At 41.1% G+C, this 21694-nt stretch overlaps 1 protein-coding gene across 1 annotated transcript; it reads right to left on the reverse strand.

Moving 5' to 3' along the window:
* Positions 1-7814: 7814 nt before the first annotated feature.
* On the reverse strand, positions 7815-13894 carry tacr1b (tachykinin receptor 1b). Its single transcript, XM_071898370.2, has 5 exons — positions 13853-13894; positions 11298-11473; positions 10080-10274; positions 8243-8393; positions 7815-8015 (listed from the first exon to the last, which is right to left on the reverse strand). Exons 1-5 carry the CDS (start codon positions 13877-13879, stop codon positions 7815-7817), a joined length of 750 nt encoding a protein of 249 aa, XP_071754471.1. The 5' UTR covers positions 13880-13894.
* Positions 13895-21694: the final 7800 nt, after the last annotated feature.

Below are 21694 nucleotides of genomic sequence, written 5' to 3' on the forward strand. Positions count from 1 at the left end.
CAGGATAATATTACTGACAGTAGGCTTTCTAAAAAGAGAGGTGGGATAAAACCCACTGCTGTCCAAATCCGACAAGTGTATACTGTCCTTACAGCGCTCTAGGATTAGTTTAATGTGAGGATTGATGTTGTTCAAGTATTAAGAGAAGCACTCCCCACAGATTATATGACCCAAACGCTTGTTTTGCATGGCTCCAACACTTCTCCTATTGACCTCCAGCATAGGGTGAACTGTAGCAGGATCCCATGGCACTTTGTTGATCCATTCAGTCAGACGCACTGTACAATGTGAATGAGGCATTTCAATGAGTTCTGAGGAAATGATCCATGCCAGTTTCACACATCATTACTTATCACATATCATTCACATTCCCAGATGCCACCAGTGGATGATAATGATTGTGAATTTCATGTATGCTTGTATATATTTATGGATGAATGTATCCCCTTTATATACAGTATATTTATGGATTTATCAGATACGATGTACAGAATAGTGAGGGCAGGAGTCTTGGTCTGAGGATAAGGTAGTAGCCTGTTTGGATGATAATGATAGTGACTTTTATATATGCTTATATATGTATTATCTTCATTTTCCTGCTGTGTTGAACTGTGTGTATTTGTTATTGTTTTGTTAATTTTATATGGTTTTATGTAATGCTACTGAGTGACACCCAAATCCCCCCCCCATGGGGATTAATAAAGTACATCTGTATCTGTATCTGTATCTGACAGGGAGAAAAAACAAAATGGCCTAACAAAGTAATCCAAACATTTACACATAGGTTCTGTTAAGCTGTCGTTTCCACTTCTAACTGGTCTGCCTGCCGTTTTCAGACTTGTGCGCATTGGGAAGCATATAGAATGAGGTAATGCTTGGATTTTAATGAAGAGGAATTTGAACTCTTTATCTGTAATACAGCCTTTATCTTTAGTCATAACGTCTTTCAGTTCTTCCAAGTCAAAGTCTGGTAAAAATCTGTCTTGTCAAGTTGGTGATAAGATTATGTCATAGGCCCATATTTCCCCTCACGTCCCCTGTCTGGTTTTTAAGACAAAGTCAAGCAAGGCCGTGTTTTATAGTGATTTTAAAACAGCTATGAGGTGTTGTTATAGGCACAAAGCAAAGTAGAGTTTTTGTTATTTCAGTTTTATTGATTTTTACATGGGGATTCTGAGGAAGCCTTCTCTGTCTGATAAAGGCTATGGGTTTCTTGGTACCATATTTGTTCGGGACAAGAAGTGGATTTTGACTTCATAGGAGTTGCTGAGGCTGTGGAGATAGCCTGGTCGCATCCCACAGCTTTTCCCCTCCTCCTCCCTCCTCCTCTCCTGCCAGGAAGTAACCTGGACGAGACGAGTGGAGGGATGGAGCGGAGCGGAGGAGGGAGGGAGCGAGAGAGAGTGGAGGCCAGTTTGGGACAGTTTATTTGCTGCTCCATCACCAAAAATGTCTGCTATATAGGGATAATTACCCCACACTTGGAAAGAAATGGTAATTGCCTGCCATCCTGTTATGTATCCTGTTATGTATGTATATGTCAGGTTTTTTCAATGACGTCATATTCTGGGTGTGGTCACATTGAGGTCAACCCCCCCCCCCCCTCACCCTACCCCCCGACACCCTCCACCCCCCAAACCTTCACCCCCACCGTAAATTTGCAAAGGCTTCCTGGGGAGGAAACACCGGTGCATCCTCCACCGAAAAAACTTAAGGAGTGGCTTCTCTCGCCTCCTCCACAATTGGGACATCAGGCAACGTGGCAGCACATAAATCATAATTCTTTTGAACATACTGTCCAAGACACTAATCCCTTTTGTTCCTTCAAGAGTCGTTTTCTTGGAATCATCGCTATGTCCTGAAATGTGTTTCTTCAAAGCTTTTATTTCAGTTTGAACAGCTAATCAGGATTGTTCTAGCTTCTGCAATCAATAGTAACAGTGAAAGAACATTTCTGTAGGATGACCTTCAGTTTTTCTTTGAATTCATTGTTACGTTGTCCTCAGTAGGCTGGGAACATAAGGATTCATCTGCCATGGGCTGTAGAGGAAGGCCCTTTCTCCAGAGGTCAGACAGAGTAATAGAGGATTTATTTTGTGTCCTTTTCTAGCAGGAGGATTATCACTGTAAACGTTGCTCAAGGGACATTGATGAGCAGACAGTGTTGCTGAACGACAACACTAAGGGTGTGTTTCCTATGGGTACAACCCCAGTTATTAGTACAATTGTGATTATTGTGACAGAACCATTAAAATCATTCTGGCAGCCTCCCAGTTTATACTGTACATGTCATCCTGTAGTCATGACTAATGTCAGCAGATATTGGTGTAAATAATAGCCTATATAGCATGAATTTTCCCATAAGTTAATGAGGGACAAAAACAGTCAGTGTAAATAGAGGATAGTAAAGATACACACACCACGACTTTCAGCTTGTTCAAATAATTCCATGCTGTATGTTGGTAATGGTTTGTGAAGTGATGTTGGTTGTGAAATTAAAAACTAATTCTATTAAAAACTCATTTCTGGGGAGTTTTGTACAATGCGTGTATATACCCATATACTGAGAAAATGCAATATACTTGCATTTCTGACCTCTCACTGAGATTAATATGTAATCCAATCTAAAAAATACAGGAATAAAATGAAATGCAATATGAAATTGAACAACTTTGAAATAATAGGACCCTATCTAAGCTGTTTCTTTGTTTAACAAGATACTTTGCATTTCCATTTTCCTTGCAGAAACTAAGAAAAACTATGTTTCCATACAAGATAAGAAAGCACTTAACCAGTATTAGTCTTTCTAGATTGTCTCTCAGTTTATACAAAATATCTATCATTGGCCTTCAGTAATTGAAATGTTCATCTTCTTCCACAAGTTCAAAAATATGACCCAAAATCAGACCAGAAGTAATCACACATTTAACAGAGTGTAAATTAGACAAGAGAAATAGATGTTGGCCCAGGTTTAAAACTGAATTTACAAGTTAGTTAGCCCTAACAGCTGCTTCTCAATGCGGTTTGGCATCTCTCACAGGTTTGTGAGAGATGCCAAACTTTTTATCTGCAGGAGGAAGGGAAAGGATGAAAACATTCACGTGGCTGTAAATGCTTAAGTTCTTAAAGAGAGAAAAGGCATGTTCACCAGGTTTGAATCGCCTACATATAGTGGAAATACTGCGGGTCAAATGTCCTTCAGCTTATAGCTTCTCAGGTGATCAGTGTTAGCTTGATGTTAGGAGTTGGGTGAGAGCAGCAGGTACGTCACTGGGGTCAAGTGGGAATGTTTTGTTGAATTAAGCCCTCCACTCCTCCAGAGGGAGACAGTAATGTTTGGGGTCCACACAGATTTTTGGTTTAATGACAATCTAAAAATACAAGTGTGTGTAATAATAGACTTTCTGATTCCACTCTGATATGTCCCATTACCTGAGCTTCATCTTTCATATTTGTTTCCCCTCATTTCTCCAACAGGTTTACCATGTGGTGTGATTTGTGTGTGTGTCAGTATTCAAATGTGCCTGTCCTGTTAGTCACTGCAGTTTGGAATTTGAAAGCTAGGTGGGGATAGAAGTGAATACACATGTGCTTTTGTGTCAGTGAAGAGGTGTTTGGTAATGGATATGTGATAGATGGAGGATAAGGTGGATACATAAACTGGCATACAGAAATCTCTCATTAAAGACAAAGACAAAAAATGTAGCTGAGTTTCCCCTTTAGTCCCGTGATAAACAACCCAGAACAGAAATGTTTGCATACACAAACTATATTGATGCATCATCATCTTTTATGTGCACAATATCATAATTCAAGCCAAATGGCATTAGGACAATATCTATAAGTTTGTAGTGGGCTTGTTTTTATGCTGTGCACACATATGGGTTTGATCATTCATGGGATAAAATACAGGGTATACAATGAATTATTAAAGGAATTGAGTTATAAATAAGTATAAATATTTTTTTATGAGTGTCGGCATCTCACTTAACTGTGCTTGTGAAAAATAAATGAAGCTGACTCTAGCAATATATACTGGCCTTTACCTCTTTTTCACCCATTTCACACATTTTTCTGACTCCTTTCCTCCATTTTGTCAGAGTACTGTTCTTGATTGTTTCATTTTCTCCGTGAAGACATTCACCCTCTCCATGTCTCCCTGTCCTGTCTCCACCCCTCCCTCTATCCTCTTCCCTCTCACTGGCAGCAGTACAGTCAGAAACGAGGCTGTCAGGAGAGGAGAGGTGTCATGTTCTAACTACAGACAAAAAGGCTGGTGGAGCCTTTGATAAATAGCAACAGGATTGAAGGGAAACTATCAGCTTTAGCTTGTTCGTAATCAGTCAGGAGCCAGGTCATTGTGGGGTGTGTGTGTGTGTGTGTGTGTGTGTGTGTGAGAGAGAGAGCTGGCTGGCTTAATTCAAAGACCCAGATGGCTTGGGCAGCCTGTTGGACAGCGGCTTCATTCCATTCTTTGTCTGTAGTGACACAAATAAATAATATGTATTGCTCAATCAAGGGCGCTACCTTGTTAAATGAACCACAGAAACGACCCTTGTGCATCAGAGTCAACAGATTGGATTGAATCGCTGGTGCGTTCTGTGTAGATGACAGTGGATCAGCCTGACAGTTTGTCTGGGCTCAGGAGATCGTTTATGGGGAAAAATGAAATGAAAACACAAAGACAGTTCTGCTGATATCTGACACCAGCTGTCACGCCAAAGTTCAACCAAAGTCTGAAGTTGAACCCTTTGCTATAAAGTATCAGTCCAAACTAAACCGGGCTTGTCAGTATGAGTCCGTCCTGAGAGACCATGAGGTAATCTGCAAGATCTTTTTTTTTTTAATTTAGTCTCCATCTTTGGTGCTCAGCGCTCATTTCTGTGGTGTTCCTGCACTGCACTTCCCAGAGATCACCTGTCAATCAAACAGTGTGTCCAGTACTGTCGTTTTCCTTGGATTTTCTGTTGAGTTTCTGTAGGTGGCGCTCTTTTCTTTGTCTGTTCAGCCAAATAAGTACGTGTATCTGAGAAGAATACACAAAAAAATGTCTAGTTATACTTTTTGTAATGTGGTGATTGAGTGGTTTAAATTCCTAAAAATTCAGATTTTGTCTTAGCAACCCAACATTGAATTGTGATCTACCTTTTTTCACGCAGTCTGAGTTGGAGTAAACAGAAACAATAGCCTTTGCTGATCTACATTTATTGGGTGTTTCATTTGGCAGTTCATTCCTGCTTACTGTGCCATCACAGGATGCATGAAGTAAACCTACTCAGTTTACAGTGGAGTTCTTTAAGAAATAAGTTAGTGGACTAACCTCTATAAAACAGGCCCATAAAAAAAGAGTCCAGCTTCTGATATTCCAATCATGTCGGCTATATACTGTTATCCTCAAGTTGTTATGCACAATGATCAACAATTATATTTATTACAATATTTAACACTGAAATACAGTTCAATGATAACACAAAAAATGATCATCTGAGCACAGTAAAACTATCATACAGACCATTTTGACGCATTAAATAAAGCAGCATCTTACAATGCGATACATATAAGAAGTCATCAACAACAGCAACACTAACAGTATTGTTTTTGTATGTAAACGCTGACATTTAAATAGATAATAGTTTGAAACTGGCATGACGACTGGAGGTAATTTACATTCATTGTTTCTCAAACATATGATAATGTGTGCACATGCATGTTAAACTGTCATTCTTGGGGTTACAGTCCTCATTAGCGTAAACAAGGGACACTCGAGTGTGTATGTGTATGTGTGTGTGTGTGTGTGTGTGTGATATGTATTTCCTATCTTATCCAGTCCAATTCCCCTCACAAGTGACCAGAATGTCATTTTTCTCTCTCTCTCTCTGTGTGTGTGTGTGTGTGTGTGTGTGTGTGTGTGTGTGTGTGTGTGTGCGCACACATGTGTTAGGTGTACCACATTCCCTTTGTACCAGGAGTAAGTGCTGCTAGTGGCAGTCATTTATCACCATGTCAGTAAGCATACATAAACCAATATGACCTACATATGCCTAGATATGCTACAATTGCTAAAAATAAGTTTGGATACGCAAATGTTACGCATGCTGTGTAGTTCAGACGTAAGCTGATGCATTGTGCTGGTGGAGATTCACATCACAGTAACAGTTGAGTCATTTCTAGAATAGTTCCTGAAAATATACAGAACTGCTGAGTGACAAGACGTCCTTCCAGTGTGTCACCACATGACAACGTAATATTTGGTCCACACACACTCTCTATACTTCACTCACACAGTGGGGAAATAGAGCAGCTAAACAGATAAAACAGACCAGTAAACTCGCAAAGTACAGTTCCTGTATGTGGACATTCTTTGCCTAGTTCCGTGCAGCTGTTGTCTGCGAGTCTGAAATAGCATCTCTCCTGGCCAATGACACACACCCTTCTTCCATCCACAGCTTGTATGGAGAGATGCATCGAGCAGCCCCAGCACCCAAGAAGGGGAGCTGGCAGGGGCAAAGCTTCCCTTGACTGTTGTCTCATCCGCTTCTCTCCTCCACCGCTTTATCAATCCCTCTATATTTGACTCCCAGTTTCTCTCTCCCTCCCTGTCTCCTCCTCTATATTTAGTTGGCCTGTGGCCTGGCCCTACAGACTGAACCCTGCTCTACACATTGTCAAAACAAGGGTCTAATCCTGCGCAACAGGTGCTAGCTCAACACACGCACACACACACACACACACACACACACAAACACACTGCAACCTGTCCCCCCATGTCCACACAACACAAACACACCGTCACAACCTTAACATGAAGTGGCACCGTTGCCAAGGGAAGCGGTGGGTCAAGTTTTCCAAAACCGGCTCGGGAATGCTGGGGGTCAAGTGGTGACGCAGCGCATATGTTCTGCTGAATGATGAAGAGAACCAGTATGAGGTCTCTACTGCTGGGTTTGCTTCCGTCTGGCCTGTTATGTTCAAGCCAAGGCCAGGCGTGTCCTCTCCACTGAAGTGCACCCTGTATTGTTTGGGCAAATCAGAGCACTATAGGCATTCACTGGATATTAATGCACTTGTTAAAACAAAATAACACGGCTGAATAATGCACTTGACCAATACAGTCTAGATAGGTAGCCATCGCAGCAAGGCTGTGCATGCACTGCTTCTGTAGTACAGTCAGAGCGGGCCAATGCCAGGTTTTCAGCCAGTGCTCTAAGTGGGCTAGTGCTCCACTTTGTGAGTGTTTTACAATCACATCATTCTTGATGCTCTAGCATGAGTGACTGTCAGGGCTCTTGGTGATCGTCTTTGCTATTGAGCCATTGGATGCGAGGTCCGAGGGAGGCGGGCTGAGAGGGGGGCAGGCGGGTAGCTTTGCCCTGTCCTGCTCCACTCCTGCGGGATGGACGACGGTGGAGACGCTGGTCTCCATCCGACTGGCTCGGTACATACTCGCCTGGGACAGATGAAGAGAGGTTAAATTCATAAGGCAAGAGAAGACGTACTCTCTCTCACACACGCTCACACACTGCCCACACCTGGGTTTGGAGGTAGCGGGGTGACTTGAGCTCTAGTCCCTCAGTCGGGCCGGCGGGAGCACAAGCGCAGCAGCAAAACACCTGCTGGAAACCGGCTCTGAATCTGCAGAGAGGAGGATGGATATGTCAGAGGAGGATGGATTAAAGGCATCACAGACACAAATACAGATTACACATGAGTAGATACACAGATGATAGAGCAACAGATAAACATGCACGCCAGCCAGTGTTTTGACAGATCAGCACGAAGGTAGACTGACAGGCGGGCCCACAGCCATATATCCCCTACCTGCTGTTGAGGCAGCAGTAGATGATGGGGTTGTACATGGTGGAGCTCATGGCCAGCCACATGACGGCCAGGTAGACCTGCTGGATGTAGCGCTGCTCGAACAAGTCGGGGAAGAACTGGTGCAGCAAGAAGTAGACGTGGTAGGGCAGCCAGCACACAGCGAACGTACACACCACCACAATCATCATCTTCACCACCTGGCACAGGGAATACACGGAGGGAAGGGAGAGGAGGAGGCACAGTGGTTTTATAATAACATTTTGTTTTTGTTTTTCATGCGGGGATTAAAAAGCCATTAAATTAAATGATAGTGTTTTGTGATAGTGCATTACTATACTTAGTAGCCTATGGGGGGAAGACAAAATTGGTAGTGGTGTGTGTGTGTGTGTGTGTGCGTGTGTTTCTGTGAGCATGCACACATCACCTTGCGTTTAGCAATAAGCTGCTCTCTGTAATGGTCAGAGGAATCTCCAGGGATCTCGCTTGCCCAGAGGGTAACGCCCACCGCCATGTACGCGCATCCCATGATGCAAAGGGGCAGGAAGTAGATCAGCAGTGTCACGCAAACGTAGTATCTGCAGCAAGGCGGTGTGGGGTAGAGATTAAAAGTGAGACATAGCGAGCAAGGAAGGAAAGGAGAAATGTCAATGTTTTGCACTGGAATTACTGGCATTAATTATTAATCTTCCAGAGAGCCACTGGCAGGCTCATTTATATGATTGATATCCAGTTGCAGAACTGTTGGTGAATAGTTCATAACATTGGTTAGTGTGGTCTTGCTGAGTCTCTCCTGCCTGCATTGGGTTCAACCATAAAACAACCCAGCAGAAATGATTTCAAGGGAAATGAAACAATCTGGCAGCAGTACATTATAACCCAACAAAACGACCTAACACACACAGTTTGAATCAGCAGTATTTTTGGTGTATGCTCAAACAAGCACACACACACACACACACACACACACACACACACACACACAGTGGTGATTCTTCATCTGTGTCGCTGCAAGGAGCCCAGCCTCGAGGATCAGGATTACTCGCTTAAAGATGCATGAAATCAATTTGAGGTTGAGAAGGTGTGTTAAGGAGGCAGAGAGGCAAGATAATAAAGCATTAATCTTAGAAGTGAATTTATCAGATGCCCTTTTTCTTTTTTTTTACCCGGAGAGATATGCATATTTCCTGCTGGAATCAATCAGACATAAGGGATAAAGCCCATCACTTGATGAGCAACAGGAGTAATTTTAGCTAGATGTTCCGTAGTTATCCTTTATTCATCCCCCGAGGGATTGTTCAGGGCAAATCCTCAGCCAGACTGCAGCAGGTACAGGTGTAGTATCTTGTTCAGCCTCACAGGGAATCCAACCTGGGGGAAGACCTCACTTACGACTAGGCTGTCCCAGTGGTTAGTGAGGTCAAAGCTTTGATGCTCAAATCTTTGAGCATCAAAGTCAGATAGAGCTTTATCATTCCAAACTCATGAATATATGGCAGTCAGTCAATTTTGTCAAGAGCCTGCCAATTATCACAACATTTCTTTGTTTTAGTCTTTTTACTACTCCCATTTACACGTCTGGACCATTTCCTTCTATTACCTTTTGAGATAAAACATTAAAGAATGAGAGTTCTTGTAATCTGATTATACCAGGGCATATTAACTGAGATGTCTTGACATACAGAACTGGATTTTGCTCACATTGGCACTGGATCTCCATGGCCTGATTTGAAAGTGGGCATACTTGTGTTATGATCATAATTATTCATAGTGTGGAAAAATAACGCTCAAAAGTGTCATTTTTGAAAAGCAAGGACCTCAACATGAAAACCTCTGGAGAAAATTGCGAGTTTTTTTCCCCTCTACGGTTATCAGGGATTCAGTAAATACAGCCACATGAGATGCATAATGAATATTTTCAAGCCAAATGTGGGCACACAGCAATGTGGACTCATAGCATACATTTTTCATCAGATCTCAGAAACTGCATTGAAATGACAAGTCTAATAGGGATTCGAGATGAACTAAGAAATGGCAAGCCCGGCCAAAAGGGAAAATGGCCAAATTCTCATGTCAAAACCTCACACTAATACTAATAATCAGACAACCATAACTGTTCTCCATACTGGACAAATTAAGTAGAGAATAATGTAAAAAGTATTGTCAGTGAACTACTTGATGAGATCTTTGTATTCTGGTTATTCCGGTTAATAGAACCGAATAGAATAGTGTTCTTGTTTCTTCTTCTCAGGTACCATACTCACATCTTCTTGAAGTCGACGGCGGTGTACTCGGGCCAGTCAATGTAGCAGACGGTGCGGCCCGGCAGCAGAGCGGTGGAGGAGTAGTAGTACTGAGGGAAGGCCAGCAGCAGAGCCAGCAGCCAGATCACACCGATCACCGCTCGAGTCTCTGTTGAAGAAAGCCTTTGCTGCAGGGGATGGATAATGGCCATGTACCTGGCACACACACACACACACACACACACAGAGGAAATGTCAGGGACACAGCTGGGAAAATGTCTATTCAGTTAATTCACAGTTACTGTGTTCAGCCTCTTTAACTTTAACATGGCAGTTAGAAATAGGCGTACATTTGGAGTGCATTTGGAGTGTGTACCGCCAGTGACTGCTTGTGTGTGTTTGTGCATGTGTGTGTGTGTGTGTGTGTGTGTGCACCGGCGTGAATACAATCACACACAGGAGACGTGTTGATATAGCTTTCTAATATAGCAGAGAACATGGTGGAAATGAAGACAGCAGCGTCTCTCATATCTTCTCTCCTCTTGAGTGTTTTCGCCTGTTCACATCTCCTTATCCCGGCCCCCACTCTCTTTCCCTCTTTCTCTCTTTCTCTCCCCTTCTACCTCTTTGAACTCGAACGCCATCCCCTCTCTCTCCCAATCATTCCTGTCTCTTCACTGTCAGCTATCAATACCCTCCTCTCCCCCTGCCCCCCTCCAAAGGAATGTATTAATTTGATCGCCGTTCATTGTCTTTTTATTTTAAATTATGATTATGATAATGTAGTCTTTACACTACATAATTATCAAAACATAGCGCTATCACCTCTGCTCTAGCATCTGTAGGATAATTTAGTAGCCAAAAACATCCTGTGCCACAGTCCTGTTGGCAGAAGCACTATGGTGATGTCTTATGGTCTCTCAATACTTCTGGGCTCTGAATATACAATTTCAGTTCAACTGATTTTATTATTTTTTTCCTGTTCATACACCGTGCATAGAGCCATGCAAGTGAGACCTTTGAAAAAACGCTCCATATTAAATAAAGGTTCCACTATATTGCACTAACAGTATAAGGGATCTGCTATAGTGCATATACTGTATAGCCTAAAGGTGCTGTAATCTGCACTCTCATTTTGAGAGTAATCCTGTGCTGGACTGAAGTCAGCTGTGAAGACTTCTGGGCTGTGTGGGATTTGAGATATATGTACACACACACACACACACACACACTACTCACCTGTCCAGTGCAATGGCAGTCATGGAGTAGATGCTGGCAAATACGGCTGCAATGGGGAAGAAGTTGTGGAAGCGGCAGTAGACCAGACCAAAGTACCACTCGTTATGAACAGCGTAGGCGAAGTTGATGGCTGTGTTGAACGCTGACATGGAGGCCTCGGCAAAGGCCAGGTTCACCTGGAATACAATGCAGCGGTGACAGAATGAACTGGTCTCTTTGGTCTTACAAAAATGCACACAAACAAGTTCCCATGAGCTGCACCCAGACATCCTTACAACAAGGCTGCCCCCTCCCTGTAGTGTTGTTTTCTTCGATCTCACAACTGCAATATTATGCGATCTCATAACTGAAATGAAGTCACACAATAACAGGAATACTTTCCTTTGATAATGAGGATCAGTCATTTTTTTTTACTCATCCTGACTTAAAAGGCCTACCCTAACATAAGGATGCTGTTGGCCTAGCATTTTTATTGGATATATTTAATGCATTAATAATTTTCTGAGGTAGTAAATTCACGTGTGTACATTTATAGAAGGGTAAATAAAATACTCTCCCGCTGTCTTTATAAAAGATAATCCTACACTGATGTATGTTTCTCACTAATATTCCACTGTAAATGTCAGTCGCTCTGTCAATCTCAGCTGAATAAATGCACTTATTATGGAGGGGGAAGTAATAAATCCGCCACTTTCATATGAAAGAAACAAGAAAAGGGGATTAAGAAGCGGAACAAATTAATTGTATCTCGCATTCCTTTGATCAACTTCTCATGCAGCTCATATGAAAACAGCTCTGTGATTTTGCAGTGAAACTATATTTGTGTTACTTGTTGAATGTAATATACATTTCAGAGATGCCATGTTTTGTGATGTCATCAGTGTCCTCCAAAGTTAAATGTTGTGTTTCATGTTAGCAGACAAGATTAGTAAATTGTAACTCAGGCTAATAGTTGAGGCAATTATGTGAATCAAATTATCATATTTCATTCACATCCTCTTTATATTGATATTCAGATATATTTTTTAGATACTTTGGAGTCTTTGAAGAACATTTTTGCCAATATTTTGCCAGACACAAGTAAACACCATGCCAGACTATTGTTTGTTGATCTTTCATCCGCCTTCAACACAATTCAGCCCCATCTGCTGGTTAACAAGCTTTGTAAAAACTCTGGCATTGTTTCTTGTGTACTTGGCTGGATCCTTGTCTTCCTCACCAACAGCACCCAGAGGATTAATGGGCACCTGCCAGGTGAGCCGACTTCAACTACTGGCTCCCCTCAGGCGTCATGGTCTCTCTCCACTCCTTTACATTTTGTATGCTGGTGACTGCTACAGCCAGCATGATAAACATATCATTTTAGTCTGCTTATGATTTGGTCATTGTCAGTCTTCTATACGTGAATGAAATGTGTCACGGTCCTATTGATTTCAGATATCATCCACCTGCCCCTCAAAGAGCCATCATCCAAGGTGCAGGCCGTGGAGATTATGGATAACTACAAGTATGATAGATAATAAGTTGAATTTTGAAAGCAATAAAGATCTAATCTGTAAAAAAAAAGGTTTCAGGTGGACAGGACTTTGATGACCTTGTTTTACATTGTGTCTTATAATGTTTTTGGGTTATAACGTTATAACGTTTATCTGCTGGTTTGGTCATCTTGGCGTCAAATCAAAAGATTCTCTTGCCAAAATAGTCATGACATTAGCAGCAAGATCATGGGAATCCAGCTTTAGGGATGAAGAGATGATGGGTTGACAATGGTGACAGTGATGCTGTCTGATGGCTGATGATATTTATTTTTGATGCTTATGTTGATGCTTCTTAAACTTGGTTGTAGGCTATCCACTGGGTCATTGCAAAGCATTTTTAGTGGTTTAGTATTTTTGTATTTTGATGTCTATTTTTGTCTTAATTGAGCTATGCTGCAAAACCAGTTGCCCATCTGGGACCAATAAAGCTGACCCTTGAACCTTGAATTGTACATAGATCAGAAATATTTTTGAATGGAAAAGGGCATTTTACATGTCTTGATAGAGTAGATTTTTCCAGATGATAGCCTAATATAAACACTTTAAATTATATGTTTTCATTCCAAAACGCTATATCCATCTTGGGAGGGAAAACCATTACCTGAAGCTCATTTTTCAATAAAAGATAGGGGAAAATGTATATAAAAGTCTTATCATTTAGTCACCCACCCTCTTGTGTTACCTGCTAACATTAAAAAGTAACAAAATTAGTTTTAATGTCATTTGGTAAGATTAGGTGTCCAAATGTCCAAATGTTGGAACCAAACTTTTAAACTGCAGTCTGTAAAATTGAATAAATTGTCAGTTAAATTCTGTGAATTTCAGAGGCAAGACAAGCTCATCCAGAAGTAACTGAAAGTAATCAAATAACCCAGAATTTCAGTAATAGTGGATATTTGCAGATGCAAGCTATAATTATTAATTTACAAACTCCCACCTCTGGTTGACTCACTAGCCCTGTTCTATCTGCCTTTTCTCTCTTTCTCATATGAGATTTAAGAGGAAATTTACATTTACCAGAAAGTAATTGGTGACGGTCCTCATGCGCTTATGTGCCAGAATAATCCAGATGACCACGACGTTACCGACCACGGACACTGCAACGATGCTGCAATAGGCAATTGCCCACAGTGTGATCTGCCACACTGGCTGGATAAACTGGTTGAAGTCGTCAGTGCAATTGGTGGAACCGTTTGTCCCGTTAGAGGCACGGAAATCTGTGGTGTTGAAGAGAGGGTCCATCTTCTGCAGCCTGTTTGGGGAGTTGGACGTTAAAAATAGCTTTAGTGTCCTATTACTTCAGATGCAATGGAATGAAATCCGTCCTAAAAAAGGAGCAGGATCGTGCCAAATGGAAAAAGCGCGGTTGAAAATGTCTTGATAATGGAAGTTGTCTTTGCGCGCTCTTTGCTCTCCACGGCTCCAGCGTCAATAGAGACTCCGGTGCGTTTAAAGACCTGCTGCGCTCTTCAGGACACCACCGAAACGTGAAGTCGCAGCTGTCCAGTCACCCATTCACATTCTGCTTGTGGTCCCCCCCCCCCCCACACACACACACACCCCAGATGATTGGTCTGGCAATCACCTACTGTCTATTGGAAATCACTTGGTATGACCCTGAGATGCAGCCTATACATTTGGAGCCCTATTACAATATCAGCAGGACTGAATCATTCTGGTGACGTTAGCTTATACAATGTGATGGACGTTTATGTAAAAAAAAATAATAAAAAAAAGCATTTATATCCTGCACACAAATGTTCCACCAGATCGATTTGGGTTTTCAGATAGTCAATTAGTTTGGAAAGTGGCTCGTTGTCTTGTGTTCATGGATCTCATACTGCAACAAATGCTCCAATCTAGACAAGTAGATGTATCAGTCATGGCCTTAGCGCACATAATTCAAAAACTAAAGGGTGAAACGGTGAAAGGGTTTTGTTCCGCTTAAGAGATCAGTGAGATCAAGTATTGATCTTGTCTCTGGTCTCTCCCAGATTTCTCCCAAACAGAGTGAGAAGTCATTAGAGGATGGAGCTTGCCAAAGGAAAGCAAAGTTGGGGGTAGATGGAAAAATAGATATGTGCAACCCAGTGACACTACACATTAATAGTCTCTCTTTCTCTCACTAGCTCGATAACTCCATCTCTCTCTCTCTCCCGCACCAGATTGGAGATATTAGAATCGACAGCAGGGAGATAGGAATTCAGTTTCATTTGCCACCTGCTACCCACACAGCTGCTGTGTCCACATCGAGAACACAGGTACTGAAACCTCAAGTCTGAACAAGTGAGGAGGAAAAGATGTGACAAAAAACAGAGGCAGAATTCACCAGAGGATGACAGGTAGGATTCCTCAGTTTTCCATAATGTCAGTGCCTGAACACCTGGTTTGAAAATACACTCAAATCATTAAGTGAGAAGTCAAAGATGGGAAGAAGATGACTCAGAAATATTATTAGCCACCACAATTTGTATGTTAATTAATTTAAACAATACAATCAAGCAGCTCACACCAAAGTGCCATCAATAGGTTATCTATTTGTTATGAGATATTTAATGGATACAAAAACATAAATAAACAGACAGAATCATTTTTTTTTTTTTAACTAAAACACACATAGACACAGCTGAACACCATCACTCTAAATGTTCTAGACACAGCAGTTTACAGGCATAGCTTTTTATTTTCCCAGTTTTTGGCTCCACATTCCATACAACAATGCAAATATCATTGGAGCTCAACATGAATTTATTTTGTATTCTCCACGATCAATTCAGCACCATCAACTTATTGAATAAATAATCATTATGTCCAAGAGCACGTATGAGAATGTCTAATAACAGCTGTATAAATGTGCAAATGTTAATATGCGACTAATTTTTTGTAGACAAATTTGAGGGCAGCTTTGTATCACAGTAAATACTCTTTAGATTGGTCTATGACTATATTAATTCCTATGTATGGTAGTATAATGTCATGTGGGGTTTTAGTAAAAAATAAATAACTGCTTTACTGTTGCTCATGCATTGTTAGTATGCTTGTTTTTGTTGTTTAATTTCCTTCCCTATGGACCTAAGGTAGATGACAAAAATTATGTATTCACGAAGAATGGTTGAAGCAGCAGGCAGGTTTAAAAAATCATATACAGAATTCTTCTAAAACAGATTCTGTGGCCTAATCAACATTTTTAAGTGCAAATCAGCACTAAATCACATTTTTTGAACTGCAAACATGGTATGCCTTCTATATAGTGAATGGCATTAATCCTCTATTAAGTTCAATATTTTTAATTTTTTGCATTGGCTTCTATAGGCGCAGAAAATCATTATGCTGTTCTCTATGGGCTTAAACTTTAGCATCTGTCAAAATTGTGTACTAGGCAGAGACTGACTGAAAACAGTGTGTTTACACACTCTGATGATGCAGTATATATCCATTTGTATCATTTGGTATCTAAAATTATCTGATGCTTGCAGTTTAACAACATAATCTTTCCAATGAGAAACTTTATCTCTCTCAGTGCCTGACAAGCTGATGTTCCATGAGCTACCTGGATGGATAACTTCATGTCTTACCCAGAAGCTGTGGACTTTTGTTTTCCAGGCAAGAAGACTCCGGTGCAGAGGGGCAGAGAGTTTTCCAAACCTTCAGAGACAAAAATGTTAAATAAAGGATCTCCCCTTCTCACTAACTTAGTATGTCAATCTTTACTTATATAGCCCCTTTCAAAACCAGGGATACAAAGTGCTTCACAACAAAAAGAACAACAGAAATATGGAAGAAATGTAATAGAAATGAAGAAATATCGACAAGACTGACAATAAAATCAAAGATAAAAGAAATGAAACTAGATGGCACTCAGTAGAGCGTGTACCATGCCAACGTTATGCAATTCTCAGTATGTGCCAGTTCCCCATGTCAGATTTTCACCAAAAGTTAATAATTTCTTCCATGCAACATTACCAACTTGTTTCACATCAGGAGCTGCACACACTTTCACGACTGGACCTGATTTGGGACATGAGATCTGCCTGTTCACATTCTAGCCACTTTTAAGCATTTTAGCTGATTATCACAACACCACATGACCAATCAGCTCTACATCTGTTCAGTTTCCATTAGTGCTGCCCTTCTACCACTGGACCATGTTTTGGGAAAATTGTCAGGGCGGTTATGTCTAAACTGGAAATGAGCTCTCCAGTGCCCCCATGTTGTTTGATTGGGCCAATAATGGAGGGTCTGCCTCTTCTTCTGTCTGCTGATTGGCCACAAAGTCTGATGGTGTTATGTGAATCCAAAGTTATATGACTTTTTATGAGAAGCCACGCCCGCCACCACGCCCCCTTTGGCCAATCAGTGTGAAAAGTTAATCAGTTCTTCCTTGCCCCATGACCAACCTTTCCACAAAGTTTCAGGGTGTTGTGTGAATTGAGTAGTGTTAGTCCAATATGAAATAAGTCTCAATAAAAGAAGATGATCTCTGTCTCTCTCTCTCACCCAGGCACGGCGCTACACCGGGGCTAGGGGGTGCTATAGCCATGTCACAAATCTGCGTAGCCCCAGTTAAGCCCCTCAAGCATTTTAGTATTTTTTTATTTTTAAATAAAGAAATATGTAAAAGTTAATAACCAGCAATTCTGTTCCCAATCCGATCCCTGGCTGCGTGCTCGTGCCGCGCGTGTACCCGATGACGTGTGTGTGTGTGTGTGTGTGGACTGTCTGGTGCTGAAGTCTTTCACCTTTGCACGTGAAAGACGTTTTTGTCATTGCCTTGTGGTCACTTGTATTAGGCTTATAGCTATTTTGTTGAATATTCTTTGGCCAAATTCAATTAAAAACTACATTTATATCGAATGTGCTGTGTGCCATATCTGCTTTTATTGAAAAAAACGAGAACTAAAGTAACTCTTTTATAATTTTGAATTAAAGAAAGGCGCTCAAATAACAATTACACAATGTTAAAGTGTTAAAATGTACAAGCCCACAGTTAAAGTAGTAAATTCATGTGGTCTCTCACCTCTACTTGTACACAGAGACTCCATGGCTTTTGCAGGCATGAAATTACTGAATAAAATTCATCAATACATTTCTGTATTATCAACACCTAAGGCAATATTATTCTAACATACAGTTGTGATACTTTACAAACTTAATGCAATGAAGTATACTATTTTTTTCTTCCTGTCTTCCTACTAACAGGTGTAAAGATGGTTTTCTCCTCAGCTGAAGTCTTGACAGTAAGTTTCCTCCACCTGCTCCTCAAAGACGTGAGAGCTCAAAAAAGCATTGAATTTTTAGCTGCTTAATTCAGTTTTTATTTTGTTATGACTAATGTTACTAAGAAAATAATCATTAGATTAATCGATTAATCAAAAAAATAGTCGACAGTTTAATCGATTACCAAAATAATCGTTAGTTGCAGCTCTACTGTTTTGGAGGCCTGCGCATCAATGATGAAGATGGCTTACTGCTCAATCTGTAAGATGAATGATACTACATAGTGAGTACATTAACGTAAAGAGTTCTCAAGGGGCCAAAATATTAGAACCATAAGGAGAGGGGAACCACTTCTAATGCAAACAAGCACAGATCCTGTACAGACCCACAGCGTCTCTTCAATTCAATTCAATTCAATGCATTGAAGCATCGCTAGCTGAGCATCATATTCCGCAGTATTTCCCATATATCCACCACCACCACGGCTGCCACAAAATCAAAAGTTGGTCAGTGTATAGAAAAGATCTAAATCGATCTCTAACGCTGCACCTATACACATCACATCATGTCTGTTATTTGGCACACAGACCAGTAGACCAGTTGCACTGTTATCCGACAGAGCCTCCCGTTGTGAAAAGGAAACTTCTACAATTTGCTCCAAACTCGCATGTATTAGTAACGGTATTTGTAAACGGTAACACCTTTTAATTGGAGACGTGTAAATCTGCTCAACACTCAGATAGAGAGTTAAATTACCTAATTTCACAAACGTTATTTAAATACCACAAGGTAACAACGTTACCTACCGGTAAAGTTTGTAGGGCAGCAGAAGACGTGGATGTTTGGAAATTAATGGCAGAGAGTGGGCTCAGTGTGTGGGAGTCAGTGTGGCATTTAGCGTATAGGCGAGAGGCCATCTCATAGCCTTGGACGCCCTCAGTAGGCCATCTCACAAAGTGTTGATGACTGACTGACTGACCTGTCTGACCTCTCTGCCTGACCTGAATACGCCTCTTGATGCCCTCGGCTGCACCGCGGGGAAAAAGCCGTTTATACATTTATACAAGGTAATAGATGAAAGTGTGTTGTATACAGAACAGTAAATACGGTTATACAATACATACACACTTTAGGCAACACATGTGAATACACTCTAATTCATGGTTGGCAAACGGTGAAGCCACACCTGCAAGCGATTCACTAAACGACCAATTAACCTCCATTTATTTTCTGTGCGAAGCGTTCAGTCGCTGCCCACTGCACATTGGTTCGAGATGCGAACTGAGCTTGCGAGGTGGTGAAAACGTTAAGCTGAAGTCCATAAAATGCAAATGAGCGCGATATTCGCAGCTAATCAAATTTGGGGGATAGAAGCAGCACAGCCAGTCAGCGGAACTAGGCTAGATGGATAGTATCTGAATCGTCATGGTTGAGGAGAAAATTAGAAGTTTCTGTCCTGTCTGTCCTCTGTTCTGTCCTTTCTGTCCTGTCAAAATACCAAGCCCAGGTACAGAGCCAATGATGTTAACATTAGCAAAGGCCGAACATTATTTCACAATGACATTTCCATAAACAATCGTGTGCTGGGATAAATGTAAACAGTTGCATAAAAATCAGCTAAAAGGCTACATTACAGTGAAATGAAAAGGACTGGGGGCGTCCTGGTGACTCAGTGGTCTAAGGTGCATACCATGTAACCGCAACATCCTGGGTTCGAAACCAGCCTGGGACCTTTGTTGAATGTCATCCCCCTCTCTCTCACCCAATCTTGCCGGTCAATCTGTACTGTCAACATTCAAATAAAGGCAAAAATGGCCCAAAAAAATAATTGAAAAGGAGTGAAACCACAGAACTTGATGGATAGAACGGCCGTTCCCATTCAAATCAACGTTCCAGGATGGTCGGACTGGCGGCCATGTTTATGTGTACCGTTGGTCTAGCTTCCGTATAAACCGACTTAGTCGCTGAGGTGAGAGGTTTTGCAGCAAGGACCAAAGCAGTGGAAAACTGGCGGAGGCTACTTGTAGCTGAATTAAGTTGTCATGGCACTACTAGGTGGTGGTCTTTTACAAGTTGCTGCTGTCTTTTTAAGTAGAAAAGTTTTGACATCTGTGCAGTTAGTAGTGGTTATAGTTGAGGTAATCTCAGTTCCAGACGATGTCCATTTAGATTATGTTAAAGTTACCTGTTTGATGATGCTTACCAGCTAAGTTTGCTAATATGCAGATGTTGAGTAGAAGAGCTAGCAAGAAAAGCACAATCTTTGATAATGCTACGTTAACCTTGTCGCCAACGTCAACTTTCAGCTGAGTTTTGGCAGTTTGCTAAGCACTTGTGCAACAGAGACATCTGCATAGTTCTCAAGCAAGTGCGACAGACTTCTTTATGGTGTACTAGCCAAATTAATACCATAGTATATACAACAGTGGAAGGACTGTTCCATTCAAGTTCTGTGAGTGAAACTCCGTGTTGCATAAACAAACTTGATGAGTTGAAGAAAGCACAGCCAAACTTGTTTGCTGCTGGTTAGTTCACTACGGAAACGCCCACATGCGACAGAATAGACAGGGTGATGGTGATGCTATGCAAATGCATCACTTGCAGATGTGGCTTCACCATCAGGATGACTGTGCTGTACTGTTGGTCTACTTTAATGAAAAATGGGCAACATAGTTACTGAAATATCTGTGTGGAACATGTTAAGAGATTTGGCCTTTTCTCTGTTGAGAAAAAGATAAATATGATGAGGTTTTTCTCTTTTTTTCTCTTTTTTGTGTTAAATAGCAAGCATGCAAGATAAGTGCTTTCTGGCTTAGTAAATCAAATGGAGGGAGTAATTTGATTAACTTACTCCTTTATTTTTGTGCTTTTTTTTTGGTCACTAAATCAAAATTTAGAATTTTTGCACACAGACCTGCATTGGCACCAGCAGCACAAACAGCCTCTCTCAGTCACACACCATAATCACTGACCCTGTATTTATGTCTGTACCATATTTGAGATATGGATAAGGGGAAAGAAGACCCAGTGAGGTTATTGTTTTGTTCTCTTGAAATTAGAGTGTGCTGCAGGAATTTCTTCATGGTTCATTTACTGCACTGTTGACGCTCAACACAGGGTGGGTGCAGTATGGTTCAACATCCTCTGTGAGTTGGCTATGGCAATATATAAAACATCAATTTCTAACTTAAATAGGAATAATTCTGTCACACAATGAAGGCAAGAAAAATAGCTTTTATTCCCTGTTTACACTATTGTACTTTTTTCAATTGGTACATATTCATTGTGTGTGTGTGTGTGTGTGTGTGTGTGTGTGTGTGTGTGTGTGTGTGTGTGTGTGTTTGCATATGCATGTGTGTGTTTGTGTGTGTATATGTGTGTCAGGACCATATGCAACAGCAGGAACAGAAAGAGGAGAGAACTGCGTATAATCTGTTTACTTCGCCCTAAGGTCTCTATTCTCACCATATCTCCACATAACATCAGATATGAAAAACTGTATGTGTGTGTGCCTATGTATGTGTGTGTGATTCACATGGTCACACTAGATTATCCTATAGCGGAGTCTTCTAAACAAATGATAGTGCCTCATCTAACTGATAAGAGATATGAAGAGATATGCAGATGGGGTGATTAATTAAG

This window comes from Centroberyx gerrardi, chromosome 2 (assembly GCF_048128805.1).
Source record: "Centroberyx gerrardi isolate f3 chromosome 2, fCenGer3.hap1.cur.20231027, whole genome shotgun sequence".
NCBI classification, from domain to species: domain Eukaryota; kingdom Metazoa; phylum Chordata; class Actinopteri; order Beryciformes; family Berycidae; genus Centroberyx; species Centroberyx gerrardi.

Bases quoted from the DNA above. Each gene is read 5' to 3' on its own strand.
- tacr1b (XM_071898370.2), bottom strand. From the start codon at position 13,879: ATGAGGACCGTCACCAATTACTTTCTG. The intron at 10,275-11,297 runs GTGAGTAGTGTG...TGTGTGTGCCAG, and splicing joins ACTGCCATTGCACTGGACAG to GTACATGGCCATTATCCATC. The intron at 8,016-8,242 runs GTGATGTGTGCA...TCCCTGTGCCAG, and splicing joins AGCTTATTGCTAAACGCAAG to GTGGTGAAGATGATGATTGT.